Source organism: Ruditapes philippinarum, unplaced genomic scaffold (assembly GCF_026571515.1).
Source record: "Ruditapes philippinarum isolate M1 unplaced genomic scaffold, ASM2657151v2 ctg277_1_1_1_1, whole genome shotgun sequence".
Lineage (NCBI taxonomy): Eukaryota > Metazoa > Mollusca > Bivalvia > Venerida > Veneridae > Ruditapes > Ruditapes philippinarum.
Window position 1 is genome coordinate 126,580 of NW_026859416.1, and position 24,335 is coordinate 150,914.

Consider the following 24,335-nt stretch of genomic DNA (forward strand, 5'->3'; position numbering starts at 1 on the left):
TATATATATATATATATATGTATATTATATATATATATATATATATATATATATATATATATATATATATATATATATATATATATATATATATATATATATATATATATATATATATATATATATATATATATATATATATATATATGTCTAGTTTATATTATTTGCACCTTCTAACATGACTTTAGATATATTAACATTTGTTTAATGATTTCAAAGTGCCTTTATTCTTAATCAGTTTATATTTTAAGCAGATAGCTGTTAATAATTGAATTGCTATTTCTTTAATTTCTTCTTCTGAATGTTTACTTTTATTGCCATTTAATAAAAAAATGGTTATATTTACTTCAGATTTAGCATCTTGCAGAGTACAGCACCGTCGTATTTGTCGAAGTATCTATTGCAAATAGTTCCAAAGGTGTTATTCATTTTAATTTCCAATCGGCCGTCATATTGCCCAGTTCCATTTACTAGACGAATATCCGTGACGTTTCGGGTATACCCTAAAATAATGCATGGAAATTAAGTAATTTGTATCATGAAATAAAGATCGAGACTGGTAACATTTTGTATGTTTGAATTTAATCATAAGTAGAGCTTAATTACGACAAATATTATTCATGTCTATAATTGATGGCTAATAAATTATTTATTGTAATAGCGATAGTTTAAAAAGATTTTACTTACTACATACTACAGAAGCGTCATAATAATGAGGACACGAGTGGTTTACTGTATATGTACAGTTATTGATGTGCGTTTCCGTGCCTGAACAATCAAGGTTACTCAGATATATCGGCCCTTGTCCCATCCCATATGGATAACTATAATAAGAGTGTCTAAATCTGCCACTAAAATAAAAACAAAAATATAAGTCTAGGTCACTCAAATGTACCGGTCCTTTCCGCATCAATTATGAATAACTATAATAATGAAAGCTATATCTTTCCATACTGTGAAAACATGATTTGTAAATTTATTACACAGTTTTAAACTAGATGTTGAAAATATGGTTTGATTTTAAACAAAATTAATAGAGTAATAAAGAATGCCATTTTCATTTAAACGAAAAAAGCAAAGGAATGTTTGTTTTAAGATTCATAATATATATATTTATTTTTTTATTATAAAAAATGTTTATATATTTCTATCAGTTCTAAAATAAATCTTTCTAACCTTCTGATGCAATGTTTGTTAACCCAGGTTTTTAGTTAAAACTTTATGGTAGTTATTGGACTTCATTTTGACATTTTACTTTGATGACAACTCAATGATATTATTTAGGAGAGCTAAAGGTCGTGTATATAATGAACAGATGACAGAAAAGCAAGTAATTAATCTTTGATTTGGGAGCAACCTGCAGGTGGTTAAGTGTTTTGTGTCCTATTTGTGTTGCGACCATGTTTTTGAAATATGTTAGTACCAGGAAAAGGACTCAAATGTGATAACAACTCGTTTACACAAGAACTTAAAGAAATGGTTTAGCTAACTTATCAATTTTCTATATTTAGAACAAAATTGTTTATTTATTTTTACATAAAATTATCATAGTTAAGAAGTTAGAAGTTATAAATTTAAATCAATTGCAGAAGATTAAATGAAATGCTTTTTACAAAGTTGAAGAAACATAACATACCTAAATTCCAACATTTTGCATAATGCATCAGCTTCATTAGTTGAAAATGAGTTACCACATATCGTTCCCCAAACACCATTAACAAGAATCTCTATACGACCATCATGGAAACCTACGCCGTTTGCTAATCTTAATCCAGATATATTTAATGGGTAACCTGTATAATTTAAAAGAGGTATTTTTCACACAAAAAATATATAACATATATCACTTAAAACAAATGGCCCGATAACTTACCATCCTTTGTTAAAACCTTTCCCTTATACTTGATAAACAATTTACAGTCTAGGTTAATAATTATATATTGACATTTGAGAATAAAAATAACCTAAAAGGTAATATTCGGATGATTCGTATAACTGCAATTACAAATAAATTTACTTAGCTACAATGGCTGAAGTTACAAAACATTATTGTAAGAAGAGATATGTTTGAAGTAGGCAGGCTTACTTTAGATAGGATAACTAAACCTTATAAATGGGTAAATATAAAGAATCAACATAACCTTTAAATATATAGACAGAAAGCATACATACATAGCAGAAAATAATATTGTTCTCAACGTTAACAAAAGTTGTTTTAAAATTTAATTACAATATCTATCTACATCATTGAACAAAAACAGTCAAAACACTGATCAAAATTATAATTGCTAAGGCTTTATAACTTCCAAACTCATGACATACCTGATGATATGCAGGTTATCTTAGATACAGACCAAGTTCCATTACTCAAACACGAAGACATGTTTGTATTTGAAGAATACCCGGAATAACAAGATATTGACAACACTGTACCATTGGCAGATATGGTCTCTACCTTTCCATTTGTAATACCTATTTCTCCACAGCCTTTCAGAAGAGAAATACATGTGTAGTTAGAGACTAACTTATAATTTATGTTTAATTATATGAGTTGTTTGGATGAGCTTATATTCTTTATATTTTTCTTGTTGTTGGAATTTTTATTTCAAAGGATCTCATACAACAGTTGTAACATTTACAAATAAATTGTTAATTCTGTTTTCAAAATTAAGATAAGCTTTTCAAAAGGTACGCATTTGAATTCTCAACTATAAATTAATGTTTTTCAGGAATACGGCTATTCGGTCAGTGCAAACGCATGAGTATAAAAATACACTAAAACACTAAGTAGGTCAATATCAAACCTGTGCACATGATTCCTACATCGGAGCTATGTGTGCAATGCACGTTAGAAACAAAAGAACATTGGTTTATATGATGTTCATGTCCGCCACATCTGAGCTCTTGTGCAAATATTTGACCAATGCCTTGTCCAAAATGTGCTCCGGTGAAAAATGTTGTCGCTCTGTATATAAATATTATTTTTAAAAGTATTCCATATACTGATTTTAATAGTGAAATTCTTACTAAAAGCTTACACATACTGATTACCCCAATGTTTTTATAAAATTTGCTTGGATAAAAATAAATGGAAAAAAATCAATACATACGATAGTCCCATCATTCTACACAAAACTCTAGCGTCTCTCATATCAAACGAATTGTGACATATTGTTCCCCAAACACCATTCACATTTACTTCCACACGTCCTTCATATGTCCCACTTCCTCCTGGTAGTCTAATACCCGTAACATTTAACACGGAATTTCCTGAAATGAGAAATCAATATAACTGGAAATGAAACTGAATATCATTCCTGATAGGCATTCCATGTAATGATTGGAGGAAAAACGTCTTTGTCTAGATACCGTTTCTCATGACTTAAAATAAATAAATCCATACCAATAATGAAATGTTCAAACAAAATATAGTTGTTAATTTGAGCAAAATGTATATATTGAGTGATGCAAATAAACATTTCAACACGTAGATTAAAATCGTCTCATTGTTTGCAAAGTATATATTTACCACAAAAATGTTACTTGGCGATGAAAATGTAAAACCTTTTTCGGACACCGTCAGGTTTTGCTTGAAACAATCTTCTTTCATGTACAATGAAAATATGTATGTATAATAAACTCTAATTTGTTTTAACTCCTCAGAGTGTTTGAGCAGACGAATGGCAGAAATTATGATCAAAGTATAACAATTTGCGGTGATTCCTATTTTTGTCTAATTCATAACCGTTTTTAAATCGGTAAAAGGAGTCGAATTTGACGTTTAAAGGGCTTTTTTTTCTTAATATTTCAGACGCCCGTCCGGGATGTACCGGAATACGGCATATAGCGGGATGCTCAAATACTGTAAAACAGTCTCTTTGTTTGCAATGTATATTAACCACAATGATGTTACTTGGCGATGAAAATGTAAAACCTATTTCGAACACTGGCAGGTATTATATTAAATATACATTGAGACTACCGGACATAAAATTGTATCGCATTTCCATGAACAAAAATATTTTTTTACAATAGAAATTAATTCATAAGTTAACATAAAAATATATGTGCCAGTAACCATTTTATAAACACAATGAAATACAATTAATTAACTATAGATTAAGAAGCGCTTTTGGTTAATTGGGACATTTTTTTAAGAAATAGACGAAAACCATGACTTTCATTTGCCCTGATTATAATTAGAATATCACAACAATTCATTCCTATCTAAAATTATCTTTATATAATTACGATTTTAGATAATAATAAAACTTCCAGCTAATATAATATGGTACACTTACCGTCCACCTGTGCCAAATAGAATATCAACAATAGAGCTACAGCCTCTCTTAAACTCATCTTTATATTAGTCACAATGAATCACATCGGAAAAGGACATATCTGAAGAAAGAAAAGCAACAGAAATAAAACAAACTGAATATATTTTCATTTAATATTTATGTATTCCATTATGCCACTTTACATATTCCAAAAATGAATTTAAAAACATTTATTCTAAAATATGTTATTTAAATAATTTATACAATTAAAAACAATTTTAAGCAAACATTGTACTGCTACATAGATTGTTCAGATCGTTCTGTTGTTGTCGCATGCGCGACATTCTATATATACTCCAATTAACGAGTCCATTTGAGCTGTTTTCAAGCAGGTATCCCCACGATATTATAAATTTTCCACAATAAGTGGCAACATATTATACATATTATACGTGTTTTAAATGACTCCACTTCAGCCTTATTTGTCATAAAATACTCATGTAGCATATATCTTTGTTATAAAAATATTTGAATTGTCGTTTTGATTTGCAATAAAACATGTTTTGTTTGTTCAACATAAGCTGTTCAGTAAACTTAGTTAATCCTTTTTGTTATTGAAAACTAGTGTGTTTTTTTGTGTTGTTTTTTTTGTGTGTGTTTTTTTGTGTGTGTTTTTTGTTGTTTTTTTTTGTCGTGGGGACGGTTCTGTTGTTGTTGTTGCTGCTGATGCTTTTTGTTATCTGAGCAAAAACGTACATTGATTTTTTAAGTTTAATTCATAAATTCAGACATAAATGCTTTTATAACGTTTTAATAAATAATTTAACTACGTAAATATCTCTCAGGACGTCATGGCGATCAGAATAAAATGAAATATGTCAATGGCCAGTTGAATGTTAAGAATGTTATAGTTGATTATGCCTCTAAATAGATCGAAATAAAATATCATTTTCGCATTCCCTTAGCTAGGTTAAAATCCTGCATGGTTGAGTCAATCATGTCAATAGTTAGAGTAATATTTAGCCTGACATTTGCTTCATTGAAAAGGCTTTTAAGTGAAAAACAATTTATGACAATTGTCAATCACAATCGAACTGTCCAGAATGGTAGAGGTACACTTAGCTGTGTTAATACAATTGAATAGCTTTAAATCTCGTTTGACATTAGCTACATTAAAATTAATTATATAAGTGGTTAGTAAAAAAGTAATGCCATTAGCTACATTAACATTTTTTATATTTGTGGTAAGTTTAAAAATCAAGTATGGCACTAGTTACTTTAAAATTGATTATTATTATATCAGTAATATTGAAATCAAGTATGTCATTAGCTACATTAAAATCAATTATATTTGTGGTAAGTTAAAAATCAAGTATGAAATAAGCTACTTTAAAATTGATTGTGTAAGTAAGTTTGATATCAATTATGACATGAGCTACATTAAAAACAATTATATTTGTGGTAGGTTAAAAAATCAAGTATGACATAAGTTACTTTAAAATTGATTATATCAGTAAGATTGATATTAGCTACATTAAACTTTAAATGTTTCAAAAATCAAAATTGTACCAGTTCATGTTAAATGTTGAATGTTGCTGAAGCTGGTGCTAGGGGGCGTGGACGGTAGATTGCACTTTACAGTACCGTCCATGAACAGGCTCAATCAAACCGAGCCTGCAACATTTTCAATTATGTTGTGTTGGACTTTCTTTAGGGATCCTTATGTTCTCTATTTTGAAAATGCAGTAAACGACAAAAACTGATGAAAATATATCGGGAGTTAAGTTTTTATGAAAATAAAATTACCGTCTTGATGTCACATGTCTTTCGCTCTTCAGTTTGACTTCACTTGAAATTTTGAAACTGATTTTTTTTTTTATTAAAGTGTTTTTCACATAAAATATTTTCTTTTTATTGCATTGTGTATATCGTAAATCTAGTTTAAGTACAATTTAAAAAGTGTAAGTATCTTACACTTATTTCGTAATGTCTCAACTAGGAAGTCTTAAGAATAAAACAAGTCCTTATTTATCTTCTTGAGTATAAACAGCCGTCTTGGTTATTTACTTAACACTGTTTTAATCTTGAACAGCAAATGAGAAGCACAGCATTGATATAAAACAGTAATATGAATAATCTTGCAACGTCATACTCAATGAGGAAGTTTGCTATAACCTTAATGTGTTTGTTAATATGTAAACAAAAATCGGTTAAGATAATTCATTTTTATTCTCATTTAGGACAATACAAATAATGCTTTTATACAAGCTGCAATAAAGCTTTCCAAAAAGAAGGTTGAAGTATGAAAATAAAAAAAATAAAAAATTGCCATTTTTAATGTGCTCTCTATAAAATGATAAATATTTTATTGCAATCACAGATACTGTCATATAAAAAGGGCAATTAACTTCAGAAATTCTCCCTTTTTACTCTCTTGACATTTGTCAAAAAGATCAACCATTTTTTTCAAATTTAAGTACCAGCTATATAATACAAAATTAAATATTTTACGTTTAAGTTTAAAGTTTATTTTATTCCTTATTTGTATTAAGACAAAAAAAAATAATACAAATAGGAAATAAAGAAGAAAAATTATTTAATATATGATTTAAGTATGACAGTGTGCATTTTTTTATTTTTACATTTCTATTTCTATTGGCTTAAATCGTTTGCAAAATAGTTTTAATAATCTTTCGGGTGGCCGACAAGGTCAATGGTATAGAGTTATATTTCCGGAATTACATTGAGATTTGTCAGTTTCCATGACAATCGACTACTGTGTATGAAAATAAATGTTTAAGCCATTACTTTGCATCTACAAACATTTAAAAGGTTAATTATCCTTGGCAACGGTAACCGTAGCAACGTTTACTCAGACTGTCATAAAACTATTTTATCGGGACACTCTTTAATTAAACTTTAAGACCATATTTGCTATAACAATAGGTATTATTTATGTTAATTTTATAATTGCTAATTGTATGCTCTGGCGAACTATTTTTTATGTACGTTTGAATTTTTATTGGCTGTAAATGGTAAATTTACATGAAAAGGTAATTGTTTCGTTTAGTTCTAAATAACATATTCGGCGATTCAAATATTATAATTTCTCTAAAATTGTACTTTTCCACAATAATGACTTCAAACTTGATTTACTGTTTTGTGCAGCATAAGCGAGGCCGTCAACTTCTGAATGTGTGTCTTTTTCTTGCACTACAATGAATATAGACTAAAATTGCTCTTATTACATTGGTTTATAAAAAAATATTTTAGTTCGATTATGTAGGAAGCTATAATGTTATAGACACACTTTCGAATCTGTTCCTGGAACCAACCAGTACTTAGCAATGAGTGTAAAGTTTCTTGCTCATTGAAACAACGACTTTCCTCTCACGGGGTTTGAACACATGCGACTAGCGGTCACTAGATTACTAGCCTGACGCGTTAACCACTCGTTTATTACTTAATAGGAAAAAGGTTTTGACCTTATGGATTACGCAATAAGAATAAAGGAGTTTAAACTATTGAAATATCTTAATGAAAACATTAAATGCATATCGCCGAAGAAACACAATTAAATGACTATTTAGTGATTTGTATAACAAAATTTGCTTTAACAAAATTTATAATACATATATCATATCATATAACTGTTGAACTATAATATATTACTCGTTTAAAATTGTATTTCATATCAATATAAAAGGGGGTAGTTGCTTTTTATAGCAAATCATTGAAACATGACGAGCCAATGATGTAAAGAAAAACGGGTAATATTTATATCAAATATAAACACAAAATGAATCGTTTGCTAAAATATACGCCATGTGTCACAGATAGAGGTTTTTATTTGCTCAGACTCTGTGCAGCCAAAATCTAGAAGGATATTGAAAAATAACTTTTTATAATTTATGTTCTTTTTTATTGTTTTATTGAATATCATCATGTTTGATGTACTAGAGCTGACGTAATATTAAACATCACATACAGTATGCATACATGTACGTTTTCCGTATAGTTATATCGTGTATATGGTAGCTTCAGTGCATAAAACAGTATAATCATTCTATATGTAATAACTTCTATAATAATACATGTATATGATATATTGTTCATATTTCAAGTATAAATGTAGATTCAAATTCTTTTTTTGTTATTACGCCAGTTTCCGTACTGGTTAGTTGTAATAAGAGGACCGTGGTATTGTAACAACACTTCAGACTATCATCATAGACAAGTAAAATGATTTTTTTAAACACACGTTAGCCCAAGTTTTCGCAAGGAAAAGAAAGGCAGAATAAAACTTTACTTTTACGTTTTTAAATCTTTTTATTAGTATTTTTAAACATGCTATCAAATTATATGCATATTTAAGACAAACACATGATTTTTTTACCAATTGAACTTGTTATCAGTTGAAATTTGCGATGGTTCCTTTACAATGTACGAGTATGAACTGTTATAATAAATCTTGTCCGAGATTTGGTTTAATGAGATATTTATTTGCATAACATCTTGTCACCAGTTTGGCTAAAATTTATATTTTATTTTATCATACAGGGAACTATGTAAATCGCTTGTTTCTTTAACTCGGTGAATTTTGTTTTGCATTTTCAACCAGTGATTAAATATATTATGGTACTTGTTGTGTACCTGTGTGTTTGGGGTAAAATTACTGTACTTTTGTTATTGCCTGAAACGTTTCATGTATAGTCTAAATGTTATGTCATGGAAAAATGGCAAATCGTCAATATTGTTTCATAATATTTCCACCTGTTAAGGGTAACAATTTTATAATTAATAAATGGCAAATCGTGAAAATTGTTTCACACTATTTTGCACCTGTAAAGGGTTACAATTTTGTATTTAATAAATGACAAATCGTGAAAATTGTTACATACTATTTTGCACCTGTAAAGGGTAACAATTTTATAATTTATAAATAGTCCATAAACTTACTGATTACCTCTCGTATACGAAAATATACAAATAAAAAAGATACGTTAAAAAGAATATGTTAACAAGATCAAGATCCTTACTTTTAATTTACTATTTTCACTCGGTTATGATTACTTCAGGGCTGAGAAGGATTAGCATTATCAAAGATCCGTAAAACAGCTAGAAAAGCTGCAAATCTTTATCCAAAATCTCTTACAGTACGAAACCCCACAGCGGCGAAATTGTGTGTGGTTTGAAGTGAACGACTATAACCAATCGTCCAAAGACGCCATGAACTGACTGTTGCAATGCAAAAACAATGTTAAATAAGTAGCTTGTTTTATAAAAGGAAACTTTTCATTACACATGAAAAAAAAACTTAGTAAAATAAGAAAAGAACAGAATCCCTAAAGAACGGCTAAAACAAGAAAATTAAAATTGTTGCAAGCTCGGTTAAATTGAGCCTTTAAAATAATGATATGAATTCTGTCCATTATGTATGACAAAAATTATTTTCAGCTGAAAGTTCATGTTGGTTTGATCAGACATTTTTGATAAGGAACTATATTGTTATTCATATTTGAACCTGCCTCGTACGATAAGAGCAGATAAAAATCATCTCGGTCATATTTTATCATAAAACTTTAAACGGAAATTAGCACTTTATTTCAAAATTTAGCGTAAAGTAAATTGACTTATTACAAAATCGTTAATTATTATAGACGTCGTAGTTCGGAAACGGACAAATTATGGGTGAATATTATGATGTTATATGGTGGTGATCTTAGTTTAATAATGTTAAATTTTATAATTTTTATCTGATTTTATTTATTTCAGGCGTGTTTGGGATGAACTTATAAGAACACTTAAAGAATACATACTTTCTTTTTAAATAAAACATCTACTTAAGTTTACATTTTTACAACTGAAAATGTGTTATAAATTGTCTTGCATCATAAGAGCAGTGCGATTAAGTTTTGAGGGATTCAAGTATAGTATAAAAATCCGACCAGTATTTGGTTTGGTCATACATATGTAATATTCCAACAGAAATATAAGGTACAGACTATTTTTATGTTTTGTTTTATTTCAGATGCCTCACTTTATGTGATTATCCTGGTAACTCTGGCTGGATACTCAGGTTCGTATGAAATCCAATTCGTTGTACGAAACTTTTAAAAAGATTATTTTCATTTATTTCAATCCATTCAGGTCATCTTTACACAAATTAACGCCTGGCTAAGTCTACGGCGGTATTTTATGTATGAACTAAGTCCGGTCTGTTTTCCTAGCTGTCAGACAAGTCATTGTAAACAAAAATATCGTTAAAATATCTTATATAACAAATCTATTCCAAAATAGTCTTTTGCCTTGAAAATGTCAACATTTCTAATATTACTATAGTGCATACGGCTACTTGGAAACATGTTGCGAATCGCAATGGTCGTTTATTCGTAATATTTGGACTTAAATTGATATATTTCCGGTTGAAAATGTTTTATTATTGATATTTTTAGAATCTCTTGAGTGCTATAGTTGCTCAAATGTTGCAAATATAGATCGATGCAATGCCACAGCACCATGTTCAACTGGCCAGGTAAAAAACATCATTGCATACCACTGTAAGGCCCCCACGATTACACGTTTAAACGGATTCGTTTCGATTTTCATTCATGAACGTTTACGATATTGTTTACCGTTTAATCGAAATGACCATATTGTGTTACAAAATTTCTTAATCATTGCCTGTAATCATGGATTTTATCAATTCTAGTTGTTTATTCCAAAGTAAACAAACGGAAAATATGAGTTTACAACCCTCCACACAGCATTACGGTGCAAAATTGCTCGTGACATAATACATTTTTGGTAAAAAATGGAGTTACAATGCAGAAAGTGTGTGCTGACTCAATCGTGATTAGCCCGGAACATTCTTTATTTGTACATGTGTAAAAAATAGAAAGAAAGACATCATTTGGCGACATATATATATGGTGTATATAGTACATAGAGGTACCACCGTTTAAACGGTATCGTTTCGGTTATTAGCAATCGTGTAAACGTTTACAAAAATTGTAAACGTGGGAGCCTTACATACCAGTCGAATGGTATAAAAATGACACATTATAATAAACGAATTGGTAAACAAAAAGTAACCTTGCCTGCGCTAGGGAGGATTTCAGACGCCTACCTGACAAAAACAAATTTGTTCCACGTACGATATAAGATAATAACGTAGAAATATAGATAAAACAAGCTTAATGTGAAATTGACATGTTGATTTCTATCAAAATACAAGGCAAATAGAAAAAAGTAATACATGTACATCATGTATTGTGCCAATATTTACAGAACAAATATAATAATAGTAAATGTATATTACTTTCAATAGGTTTGCTTGTATCAAACAGATAATGGACTGTCGATGTAATGAGTAATGCTCGGTTAAGAAAACAAAAACATTGACACATTTACTTTTGTTCGTTGAATTATTTTTCTTTATGGAATGAAAAATGACGTTGTACTTTATTTATTATTTTAACCTTTTAGTAGAATCTTCGTTTTCTTTGTGAAATAACAATGAACATAACATTTGCATTTCAGTCATGTAATCACAATATTACTTCCGGACGTCACACTCTTGGATGTGTAAACAATAAGGTAATCCTCTTGTCCAGTGATAATCCAAAAGTACTTAATCCAAAGTTTATTCCGGTGTTATCATTAACTTTTATTTGTGTGTGCTATCCAGCTAGCTTGGTTCTAGTCAGGTGCCCGCTAAAGCCTGAATTAATGTGCAGATTGGCATCTGAGGTATTCCTCCACCGCCTCCACCAGTAAAGCTATATGATTTATACAGCGTTGGTGTGACCAACACAAATAAGAGAATGATTTTTGAAAAATGTAAATACAATGTAACAACGAAATCATTTTACCCAATATCATAAAAGTCATTGTAGCATTAGTTGTTGTTATAATGTATGCAGAAATCGTATAATTTGTGGCACATTTCAATAGATATTACTGTAACTTTCATTTTTTTTTTTTTTTTTTTTTTACTTTAAATTTTAGCACGTGTCTAGTCTGAGAGGTTAAGATATATATGAATCCTCGCGTAACAAAGTGGGCAAACAACAGAGAATATCTGTTATAACATGTTTTAAAATGCATTTGCTACTTTCTTAGTAACAATCACGTTAATATTCAAAAGTATACAGTTTTGTCTCACAAATTGAGATATTATTTATAACTTTTAATGAACGGATTCTTTAATTTTTACTAGTTTGACTGTTATAAATAAATCATTATATATTCTATCCGGCATCATATTTATACTTTTACTTATGTTGCTGTGGCAGCTGCTTCTTTTTACTTCCTTTATATAACCTCTCAGGATTGTGATTCGCATGCTGCAGTTTCTACAATTGTTGGAAGAGATCTTGTATCTAGGGAAACGTCATCATGTTTCGAATGCTGCTCCACCGACCGTTGTAACTCCGCTCTTTGCCACCATCCTGGTTGTAAGGAAAAAAAACGTTTTCATTTGTCATGTTATTTTTGTCGTTGGAGTCATCATTGTTATTTTATTATTCTTGTATTATTGTTGTTCCTATAATATAATTGTTGTAATGGTTATTCGACTTTCCATTGATATTATAGCAACAATAACTAATGAAATGTGTTTTCAAGATAATTAATTGTGCTGTACATACGGCGGTTATTGCCTTGCCTTTTTTTATTTCAAAACACAGTTAGATAAAACAAAATATATACTTAAGGAACAAAATGATTTTATGCTTTAACAATGATATCCAAACAAAGATATTTAATCTGTTTTCAAAAGTGATCACTGATAACTATAAAAATAATAATACGTAAGCTTTTGGGAGGTAGGTATATTACCCTTACAGAAACGAACGTGTTCGATAATGTAGAGTTAGCACTCTTTTAAATGTTAGCATAAAAAATATTGTTGCTACAAATCACGACACGGATGTGCTTGTTTTTTTGCCAGTATGTAATTATTTGAAAAGAAACATGTGTTTTTCAGCCAATCAATGTGTGGACGATGAATCTGTAGATTGTGCACAACTGAACTCATTATTCAGTATTTGTAGTGACATTGTACATGCAAAAAAAGTCTGCGCAAAATTCTGTGGGCTTTGTATGGGTATTGAGTTTTTCTTTTCGGATGACCATATTAACATTAGTTTTAAAATGATGCAAGCATTTTTTTAATCTTGTCTTGCACTTCATTTATGTCTCATCCTGGCGATTTCACGAGTTAAATTTTATATCCGTGATGTTATATTCATTATTACCCTTTCCATAAGTGCTGAGATTAAGATGAGGATTATGTCACTGGCAATTACAGTAGGTTTGCCATTACCTTTCAATTTTCTTTGTAAGAATACTCGTATTTCGTATTTCCTCTCTTTAGACGTGAGAAATTAAAACATTAATTCTATTATATTGGAGCACTAACGTCTAATCATATATCATTTAAATTAATAACAAACCACTAAGTAAACTGTTGTATCAATATTTGTTCAAAACTAGTTATTGTTCCATTATTTAGTTCATGGAAACTGGACTTTATGGTCATCTTGGTCCAAATGCGATGTTACCTGTGAAAACGGACATTAGACTAGAACAAGGACCTGTACGAATCCGGCACCACTAAACGGCGGTCTTGACTGTGTTGGGGACGGAATGGTGACAAAAGTTTGCAGGAAAGATCAGCAATGTCCAGGTTACTACAATTCCAATATCAATGTTTATGTATTCTCCATAATGATAAAAGTAAAAAAAGCTCAAATATAATTCAATAAATAATGATTAACCTTTTTCATAAGATTATTACTTTTTCGATCAATTCATAGTGCATGGCGGATGGAGTGATTGGTCACAATGGGGTACATGTTCAGTTACGTGTGGCATGGGAATGCAGCGTCGCACAAGGACCTGCTCTAATCCGCCGCCAAGTCGTGCTGGAAACCACTGTTTCGGAGATAACACGGATTCACAACTGTGCATGCCTGCACCATGTGCAAGTGAGTAAAAACAACTAGTTACTGTTTTGAAATTTGAATATGTATAAACATTTATCGCAATGATTGCCGTTCTCTTGGACTATCCAATTTTCGTTAATGAAATTGTGTCATGAAACAAAGTAATACTTAAAGGACTAGAACAGAAAGCGATTTTAAATTGTCAATTAAATTGGACAAAACAAATCATATCTTATGTGTGTTTAGCTTTGTTATAAAATCATATAATAAAATAATAACTTGCAAACACTGTACAAGTAAACAGGATGAGTATTACAATGGTGCTTTAATATACCATTATGTTGAACAAATATTAATGGATACTTTTAAAATATGGAGCTTGTCATTCAATACATTTTGAAAAAGCATAGTCTTGTAAAACGATATGATTAGCTATGAATCTAGTGTTGACAACAAAGAAAACAAAGTAACAAACTATAAATTGTATAATACAACATCATTTCTGCGATTTTTTTGTAGATGGTGGTTGGAGTGACTGGACACACTGGAGTACATGTAGTGCAACTTGTGGTGGTGGAGTACGGTCTCAAACAAGGTCATGTTCCAATCCTCCCCCGTCGCCAATGGACAATATGTGTAGGATCAAATGACAGAGTAGAGTTTTGCTCTAAAAATAACTGTGGTACTTGTTTTTATTTGTTTTCTTAAATGCTATATCAACATAGTTAGCAGATACAATACCTATTTTCATAGAACCCAGGAATCTCTTTTTAAATCCTTTTATTGTTTTTAAAATCTCTGTATATTTTTGTCAAGTTTGATTTTCCTAAAATATTTAAGTCATTTCTGTGATATCATCGTCATAATGCATTTTCATATAATTTGTTTAGTAAGGAAATTACATGTATCATATCATACCATAATCTGCTTATATGGAAATGTATAGAGAATATTTGTTTGACTTTGCGTAAGATGAAAATGTATTTCATCAAAAGATTTTTAAAAACAGAATTATCTTGCCACGCGTGAAAACACTGTTTTTAAAGTTCACGGAATGTAATAAAAAATAACATCTCACACAACAAACACACATATTTTCTTATTTATTTTATGCTTAAAGATCCTTTCTACAATTGTAATTAAGGATGTAACAACACTTAAGTGAAATTTTATATGTTATATGTATATAATTATTCTTCTAAACAATTTCCAAAACATCAAATAATATGTTTAATAGGCTGATGGCTGTCATTGCTTTTATGTATTGCATTACAATTATTGCTCGAATGGTACTTAAATATGCCAAATATCATTAAGAGCAGTTTTACATGTGGAAGAAAGTATATTTTTTAGACTTTAAATATGAAATTAAAAATGATAGATAACATATTATTTTGGTGATTGGTAAATTGAGTGAATTGTAGTAATTTTCATCTTTTTTCTTACGTTTGAAGTTATTTATCAATTTCAGTTTTGCTTTTTGCAGCCCTGACAATTTCGGAATTGTAAGCAAAAATAAAATTTAGGTACCACATGTTCAAATTCCTTAATATTTAGTGTCTTCATTGAAAAGTGAAAAATTTTATTTTCATAATTTTCACTGTAAAATTGTCAGATATAATGCTCACGAATAAATCAGTTATCCACTCAAAATATAAAATACAAACATATCGATGGAAATTCGAGTATGTTGACATAACAACTAATAGTATATGTATTTATTTTATTTATTTTCGCATTTTTCTTCAGTCTGTAGAACTGTCATATCTTTCTTTACAGAAACAACACATTGTGCGACCAATCAATGTGTACACGGTCAATGCTACGATGTTCTTCATGACTTCATTTGTTTATGTCAACCTGGTTACGCTGGTCGATACTGTAATATATGTATGTCTTTACGTTTAAATATTTATACTTATTCAATTAACGTTATAAAGTTGTTCATTGCTACTTTGTAATGATAACATTGCAGTATAGTATTGATTATGGTTTCATAAAAAACTTGTCACTTGTAGCTTTTATATTATTATCTAATTAAAGGAAAAAGCAGCACGTTTAAGAATGAAGGAAACTGAACATTAATTAGTTAGCATGTTATTTATCTCGTTTTCTCTGTTCATATTCATATATTTATACATGTCGTTATTTACATGCTACACATAATCATTTCTTTCAAGCAAGCCAATGGAAATATTGAATACTACTTACTACTACTTATCATTGTTATTTAAAGAAATCAACTCCGAAAAAATAGATATTGATATTGACAGTTTTGATTGACCTAATAGTTTTGTTTGTTCAAACATTTTTCTAAGATATCTTTTCTAGCTTTAGATAATAATTTGTGCGATCCAAATCCGTGCAGTCATGGAACATGTATGATTGATATGTATGGTTTAAAATGCAACTGTTTCGACGGTTATGTTGGAAGGAAGTGTGACATTAGTAAGTTTTATTCCAATCCTTTTGGTATTATATTGTACTTAGAGCGTACCCTTATTCGGTCAGTAATTTTCCTTACATTTTGACTTCAGGCTGAAATCTTGTAAAGAGATGCAGGTTAGGAATTGGCAATCTTGATCATTGAGTCAAAATGTAAATGACTTTTTTTCTAATTCTCTTTCGAATCCCACTTGTCTGACTCTTGTTTGCGTCGATCAGAGAGCGTTTTTTTACAGAGTAAGTTAAAGCGCATGTCTAGGTCTCCAAAAAGAGGATTGATTTAAAAAAAAAAAACATCGCAAATAACTTCGTAGCTGCATCTTTCTTAAATTGAATTACTGTACATCACATGGTTGTCCCCCAAAAAAACACTAAAAATAATTTCTATTATTTTAGTGAATGTAACGGACTGTTACGCTATACGTCATAAAAATAATGCGAGTAAGAGTGGAGTTTATAACGTCATACTTTGGAGATCTAAAGTGGTTAAGGAAATATACTGTGACATGGATACAGACAATGGTGGCTGGACGGTTTGTGACATTATGTTTCATGTTTTCACAAGATTAATAATAAACAGTCAAACATTAATAAAATATAAATAAGGAAACATATTTAAATAAATAAAGGTAGCATATCCTATTACTGATGATACAATTGTAAGAAAACAGCAACAGAACTTATCAGATATTTCCAATATGAAATAATATTACAGTTATCTTTACGGAAGACACGTTACTCAGTGGCAATATAATTTTTGCTCAGCTTGGGTTATTTCACTTTTCGGCTAATACTTTTATGTTTTACCTCAGCAAATAATCGTTTGACTCATATAATTATAACAGTTAAATAAATATGTATTATTTTTACTTTCACATTTAAACATATTCTTTACTAACAATTCTAACGTGTACCGAGCTTAAATATACGTATTTGTATTCAATATATTACATTTATAATTTTCCTCTAGGTTTCCTTACCTAAATGATTGAAGACCAATGATTTCAAAATGATTGTAATATAAATTAACCAACTTGAATTAAACAAATATTAAATAAACAATACACAAATTGGGTATAATTGTTAACAATCCCAAATCCTAGATTTTCCAAGTATCGATGCCTAGTCTCGATGCCTTTCTAACATATAACGTCTCGCTGCCTACCTATTATACTACCAGTAAGCTCGTATTTTCTATGTTTCTGCTTTATTTATCTCCAAACAATTATCCAACACACATCCTGCAACCCGGTTAACTTTCTACTTTATAAAAGCCTGCAATCCTCCCGGTAGCGTTGTCCCCAAACAAACACGGATAAAAGACAATGTATAGCAGGTATAACTTCGAAGCTCCAAGATTGGATGTTGACAATCTGACTTTCACCAACACAACTAAACTCACCTTGAATACCTCTGCTTATATAGGCTTTGCACAACAACGCCCTCTTACGGCTATTCATGATTGGCGAATTAACTTAAAATACGACAAGAAGCTATTTGTACATTTCATTGAAATTACCTGAAATGATCACATTATTATTTACAACAAAATAATAGCAAACTAGCCTTAAAAAATAGTTTTAGTGCAACGTGTTGTCTACCTTTGTTTACCTTTTTACCTGCAAATGGCGTTCCTGTATTAAAGGGCCGTAACGCGTCATGATTGTTACACAATGGTTATATTTTTCAACAATTATTTTTACCAAGTTTATGCAAAATTTGGTTAAAATTAGGCCAATGGTTAATAGATGATCATGTTACATAGATATGACAACATAGTTAAATTTTCAAAAAGATTTATCTGCTGCTATAATGTCTGTTTGTTCTTTATAATATATTCTTTTCAAACCCGCACATTCATATGTCAATTGTTATGTTACTAGGGTTATCCTCTACAATCTGTCAAATAATAAATAGGTTGGACTCTGAAATGGCCGTCCGATCTGTAAAGATATAATGCAAAGTAAGCATTATTCCAACTATTTTCTAATGTGCCTAATAAATAAGGTTCCTTGGCTACACTGCAAACTCATCACACAAGATAGCCTGTTAGGTCATGCAATACTAATACAAAAATGAAAACATAAAACGCAAGAAGCAGCATTTCCCTATATATTGCAAGTTTATTACAGGTTTTTCAAAATCGTTTCGATGGATCTGTTAATTTCACTCGAAATTTTAAAGAATATACAAATGGATTTGGAAACTACTCGGGAGAATTTTGGCTTGGTAAGCATATAAGGCATAGTTAAGGTATGAGCCATATATAACACTTTGTATAATATCGTGTAAATATTAATTTTCCATGTTAGTCCGTAATCACTTTTGCCAAAACTCGGAATTGTTTTTATAGTGTTTTTGGTTCCCGGTTTGCACTGAACGGATTATTCTAAATCGGGAACATGTTATTACGTCATCCGAATTTTCAATATGGCTGCTACTGACAGGCGATGCAGATTTACAAAAAAATACTTCAGCATGGAAAGTGTCGGTAGAATGTAATCGTGATGTAACTGAGCGCACTTTTACAAAAACCCTACTGCGATTCTGATGAACATATTAAACTTTCAAATAACGTTTGACGAAATGGGTGGCCTTTTAAATAACACTTAACGGAATGGGTGGAGAAAGGGAATGTTACATTTGGTATATTTGATTTAAAGTATTATCCAGTATGTAGGCGTATACCAGTGCCTTACTCTCACATGTTATGATAGTTAGTAAAAGAAAGTGTTTCTTATGGTGAGCAGCTTTGTGAGACAAAATGGTTAATTAAAAACAAACAATTAAATTAAATTATTATATATTTTTTATCATAGAACCTTCAGAGATAAATTGTATGTACACTATAAATATATTTAAAGGATTAAAATACATAGAAGAAATGGCCGCAAATGGACCAAGTGAACTAAGAATAGATCTCACAGCGGCAGATAACTCCAGTGCTTACGAGGTTTATTCAAACTTCCATCTTGGTTCATCTCCCGGGTATGCACTCCATATAGACCCTGGAACTGGCATTGCAGGTACGAAATATTCCTCTTATACTATAACCTGACAAACACAACAAACACTTAGTTCAAGGCTCCGTGTTCACAAACTTCAGATCAAGATTGGGATCAGAATGAACATATTTATGTAACTAAAATGTAGGCTTAAATAATATGGTGCTAAAACAAAATGTAAAATATTTCTGATTTACAAAGAAACAAACCTGTGTTGGGATAAAATACAATTACAAAAATAACCGGATAAAAATAAGGATCAATTTTAGAATCAAGTTCATGATTTTCATCATCTGTTTAACGTGCATATCTTGTTGACATTTAAAATTTCTTAAACATGCCATCTCAAGTGTACATTAAAAGCAGTTAATGTTAATCTACGAGAATAAAATGAATGAATGAATGAATGCTACTTTCAACGAGTTATCAAACTAAATTAATCGATGCCGCGGGCATTAATAGTTTTTACTGAACGAGAAATAAATTCTGAAAATATTGCTCTTATAAGATATCGTCGGCGGCTATCAAAGCGCTCATCAAAACAATTTTTTTCCACTTAATTCAGTAATTTTGCGGTCTTGTTTTGTTTTGTTGTTTTTTATGTCGTCCTTACCGGTAATTTTGTTTAATATGAGAACACATAGGCGAATGGTGATTCATAAAAAGAATTGTAACTGTCATGTTTTAAAATTCCTTGTGATTCTTTTAAAATTTATCGTAAAAGTTAAAAGACAGTTGTACCATAACTTTGAACACTTTCCGCATAGCGTACTTGTTTGTTACAATGTATTTTATGAATATAATTTCATTAATAAATTGTTAACCAAATTTTGTTAACGAAATAGGACACCGTATTATTGTGTATAAAATATTTTTTACTCTTTGTAGGTGATGCCTATTATGGACTGACGTACTATAATAACCGTCAGCCCTTTCATACATTCGACAATGGGTATTCGTTTAACTGTGTCCCAAATTATCGTGGTGGTTGGTGGTATAATTTTTGTTTATTCGCTAACGACTTGAATGGAATATATTTGAAACCAGGACCAAGTCATGGTTACTTAGGAATGAATTACTATGCATTTAAAGACCACGAATCCTTGAAATCATCGAAGATGATGTTCCGACGTTTGTAATGCTAATATCCGAGCAAATACGACAATTGTGTTGTGATACATCAGTTTGGTTAAAGTTTTTTTTTTGTTACAAATGTATTAAACATGATACAAAAAATAAAAAAAAAACAACTTTTCCTTAGGATATTGTGTTGAATTCGTGTATAGTAAAACATGATTACATACATGGACAGATATGCTTTGATATAATATACACCTTAAAATATTTTGTCAATTTGACATCTCTACGAAGCCTCGTTTTTGAAAAATGTTTCTTTTTGCATAAGCAATTACAATCTTTACGCTGGTATTTATAAACATGAACTTGAAGTTTATACTAATTAAATCTGTGCTTCGTATATTTTTCATAAGCATTCTCAAATGTTTCCCTGATTTAGACAGAACCACATAATAAGAGGGATATGTCATTTATAAAGAAGGAATATTCGGATGTCATACCTTTTCAACTTTTAAATTTATTTAGTAATTGGTGTTGTAACTATATAACGGTTTGCCTATGATATTGAGATGGTGTGTTTAGGCCTTTTATGACACGGAAACAAGTATAAAACATTGAATATCAAAAAAAACAACACGCATGTCATTTTAATAATTAAAGAACGATATTAGGAATAATAAACAACAACCAAAATTATTTGCAATTAACACAAAGAAACAAGTTTCCACGTGCAGGAAAGCAAAAGAAGAAAATTAACTTTATGCTGTCGTAGAGCAGCATAAAATAAAACAGGATTTACTGTCAAATAATTGTTACTGACATAACATGGTTTGACTGTGTTTATATCTCCTGTTTGTTTAACAAGTGTGAAACCAATTCAGGTCTGCGGACTGAAAGAGTGAACGAAACGTCATTTGAGACTATTATTTTGATATTTTTGTCCGAAAATTTAAAGAAGGCGTGACAATAAAAGCCATTAATAGATCCCTCATTAGCATGTGACCCAGAGCATTTTAGCCCTAAATTACTTCAGGAAGCCGCACCAGTCTACTCGCCGCATTTTGTTAAAAAAAACTTATTAGTTCTTCGTTCTTTCCAACACCAGGAAACTCGCTCATGTAACTCCCATTTTTTAAAAATCAGATCCAACACGTCCCGAAAATGTGTGCCCTTTCTCATTCAATCGGAGCGTCCACGGCTGTTATCTATAATAACCTCGGAAACAATACTGAATGAAGGGAGTTCTACCACGTGGTTGCAGATGTCAACATAAACAGAGAGTGAAATTTTAAAAAATGTAAACGAATGTATATATTTGACATCCAAAGAAAAATAAAGCCTGTTTCGGTACAATTATGATTGAAAATATGTTTGACAACCATTTTTAATTTAAATATTACCACTGATGTACAATTAAAACAAACCAGACTTAATGGGATGACATTTTGTACGGTTTCTTCTATCATAAGTATAAGTATATTAATATTGTACTGTTGATATTTATATCTATGAATTAACAAATTTTGGGTTGACTTTACTTGATATATTGGGAAAAAACTAGTAAACAACTCCCAGCATTACATTACTCTTTGTTTAATTTCTAAACGTAGGTTAGACCGGAATACCGTATCCGTTCTGTGTATTCATACACTTGTGTTCGAGGTCCTTATCCGAAGACTGACGGAAAGGGCCGAAAAGTTGCAATTGTTATCTTATTGATAGGCTGTATCGGAAAATTGATGGAAAGATGTGTCCCTAAGAATCTGTACAATCATCTTGTCACAAATAAATCCCACAAGAACAATATTAAGAAATTAGTTTCTTTCATTCTCTTTTCTTTTCATATTACCTTTCTGCAATGCTTAAGAAACCTTTTGGGAGGGCATTCGTCATCTTTGCATGACAGCTCTTGTTAATTTGCCATTTATGCTAACTCTTTAGATCTTTCATAAACAAGTTATTCAATTAGTTATTTTAATTTGTAATTCACGTGAGTTTATCAATAGGCAGAGGGAGCCAATGTATAGAATATGTCAGTTTTTGGCACAATTTGTTCGTTTATAATCAACCTATAAGTAGTTCGACACAATTTGTAAAAATCAAAGGCTCATTATGCCACAACAATGCTTTATTTTTTCTAAAGCTTTCTTTATCTGGAGTTCCGTTATAGTTTGCCAAAATGTTTGCCAATTATTTGATTAATCTTTCGCTTCCGTTACAGCATGTTACTTTATTAGAAATGATGTCACAATCAGTCTACTTTCATCTGGTAATAAGCATCTAACATGCTCGTAAACCATTATTTGAACGTTTTAAAACAACTCATGTTTGCAATTTCTAAAGAAGCAATAATTTATTCTTTCTGAATCATCCTAGTTAGTATGAGATAAGAAAACGGTTCTAAATTACAAAATTATACAATGTATATGTAGGATTTTCACTATTATGTAACCTGAATCTTGCTGTCTAGGAGACTCACAGCCATTTGGATGACGTCATACATTTAAATGTTAAGAAATTTTACTAGCTCTATGTATTGTATATATAAAGCAAAAATGTGACTTTATAAATATAAATTCTTATAACAAAAAAAAATGGTTTAATTGTAAAATGAAATGAAATTTGAAAAGGTGGCCAAATATAAGACAGGTAAGAACATTCATTGTTCAAAAGCATGATTTTATTAGCAGTAAATTGTTTCTTAAACTAAAATGCCTTCATTATTATGTTGCTATATTTAGTGTATCGATTATAAAGTATATAAGACAATTATTTCAATAGTTAAACCTTGCATCGTTCTACCAATATATACAAGTGGCGGCATAACCAAATCGTTAACGAGTCGGATTATCAATCTTAAGATTTCTGGCGCATGTTTCAACCCGGTCAGAGCAGCCCATTGTTTCCATAAATATAGTTTCCAGTACAATCGAACTAAAATAAGTCGTATAAACTAAACTTGAGCTATATTCAAATGAATTTGTCTTTTCTCTATAATGTACTGTAATGTCTGGCATTTGTTTTATTTATTTACTTATTGTTAATAATTACAGCGCTGATTCATAATGCTGTTATGTCATGTTTACATAATTTTATATAGAAATATTACCGGGAAAATACTGTTTACACCTGCATTTTTAACAAAATCATAATTGTCTGACTTAATTAAATTGTAATTGTTTGTATCGAGAATTTCTCGGTACGATTTTGTAGTCACCAGAGTTTTCACCTGAGAACAGTAGAAATACGAAATGTCATTATTATTTATCGGTGTAAATTATAAGAGAATTACATTCATCGCTTGTTTGCATAAATCATTTATTTATATTCTGTGTATTTAACATGTTAAGTCTATAACTTTGCTGTCCGTGGTCCTGCTTTGCACATTGTATGTTTTAGCGGTAGTTCACGCATGCGCTATAAGACTCCTCCACTTGACCTTATTTCACATGTAAACAATTAGTTTATTTTAGAATGATATTAGTATTTGTTTAACGTCTTGTTATCTGGCAAGTTTTGTGGGATGTGGGAAGAATTGTTTCCAATGGTTGTAAATGAAACAATTATGCATATTTTTT

At 30.2% G+C, this 24,335-nt stretch overlaps 2 protein-coding genes across 2 annotated transcripts in view; one reads left to right on the forward strand and one right to left on the reverse strand.

Annotated features, from left to right (window-relative positions):
* Positions 1-4,686, reverse strand: part of LOC132756411 (uncharacterized) — a 45,609-nt gene extending 40,923 nt beyond the window's left edge. The window contains exons 1-8 of the mRNA XM_060747481.1: positions 4,569-4,686; positions 4,302-4,401; positions 3,111-3,270; positions 2,805-2,965; positions 2,323-2,487; positions 1,637-1,793; positions 688-851; positions 347-503 (exon numbers count right to left, since the gene is read on the reverse strand). Coding sequence (XP_060603464.1) covers positions 347-503; positions 688-851; positions 1,637-1,793; positions 2,323-2,487; positions 2,805-2,965; positions 3,111-3,270; positions 4,302-4,359 — 1,022 coding nt within the window. The 5' untranslated portion in view covers positions 4,360-4,401; positions 4,569-4,686. The remainder of the gene's footprint in view (positions 1-346; positions 504-687; positions 852-1,636; positions 1,794-2,322; positions 2,488-2,804; positions 2,966-3,110; positions 3,271-4,301; positions 4,402-4,568) is intronic.
* A 9,143-nt stretch (positions 4,687-13,829) lies between these two features.
* Positions 13,830-20,943, forward strand: LOC132756405 (microfibril-associated glycoprotein 4-like). The gene is made up of 9 exons (XM_060747474.1): positions 13,830-13,971; positions 14,102-14,272; positions 14,750-14,912; positions 16,010-16,120; positions 16,562-16,678; positions 17,072-17,208; positions 18,808-18,904; positions 19,540-19,701; positions 20,569-20,943. Exons 2-9 carry the CDS (start codon positions 14,105-14,107, stop codon positions 20,817-20,819), a joined length of 1,206 nt encoding a protein of 401 aa, XP_060603457.1. The 5' UTR covers positions 13,830-13,971; positions 14,102-14,104; the 3' UTR covers positions 20,820-20,943.
* The last annotated feature ends 3,392 nt before the right edge of the window (positions 20,944-24,335 follow it).

What these genes read in the sequence shown, in the direction of transcription:
- LOC132756405 (XM_060747474.1), top strand. Translation starts at nt 14,105, where the DNA reads ATGGCGGATGGAGTGATTGGTCACAATGGGGTACATGTTCAGTTACGT. An exon ending in TGGTCGATACTGTAATATAT is followed by an intron (nt 16,121 to 16,561) that starts GTATGTCTTTAC and finishes TATCTTTTCTAG; the next exon opens with CTTTAGATAATAATTTGTGC. An exon ending in CTCGGGAGAATTTTGGCTTG is followed by an intron (nt 18,905 to 19,539) that starts GTAAGCATATAA and finishes ATATATTTAAAG; the next exon opens with GATTAAAATACATAGAAGAA.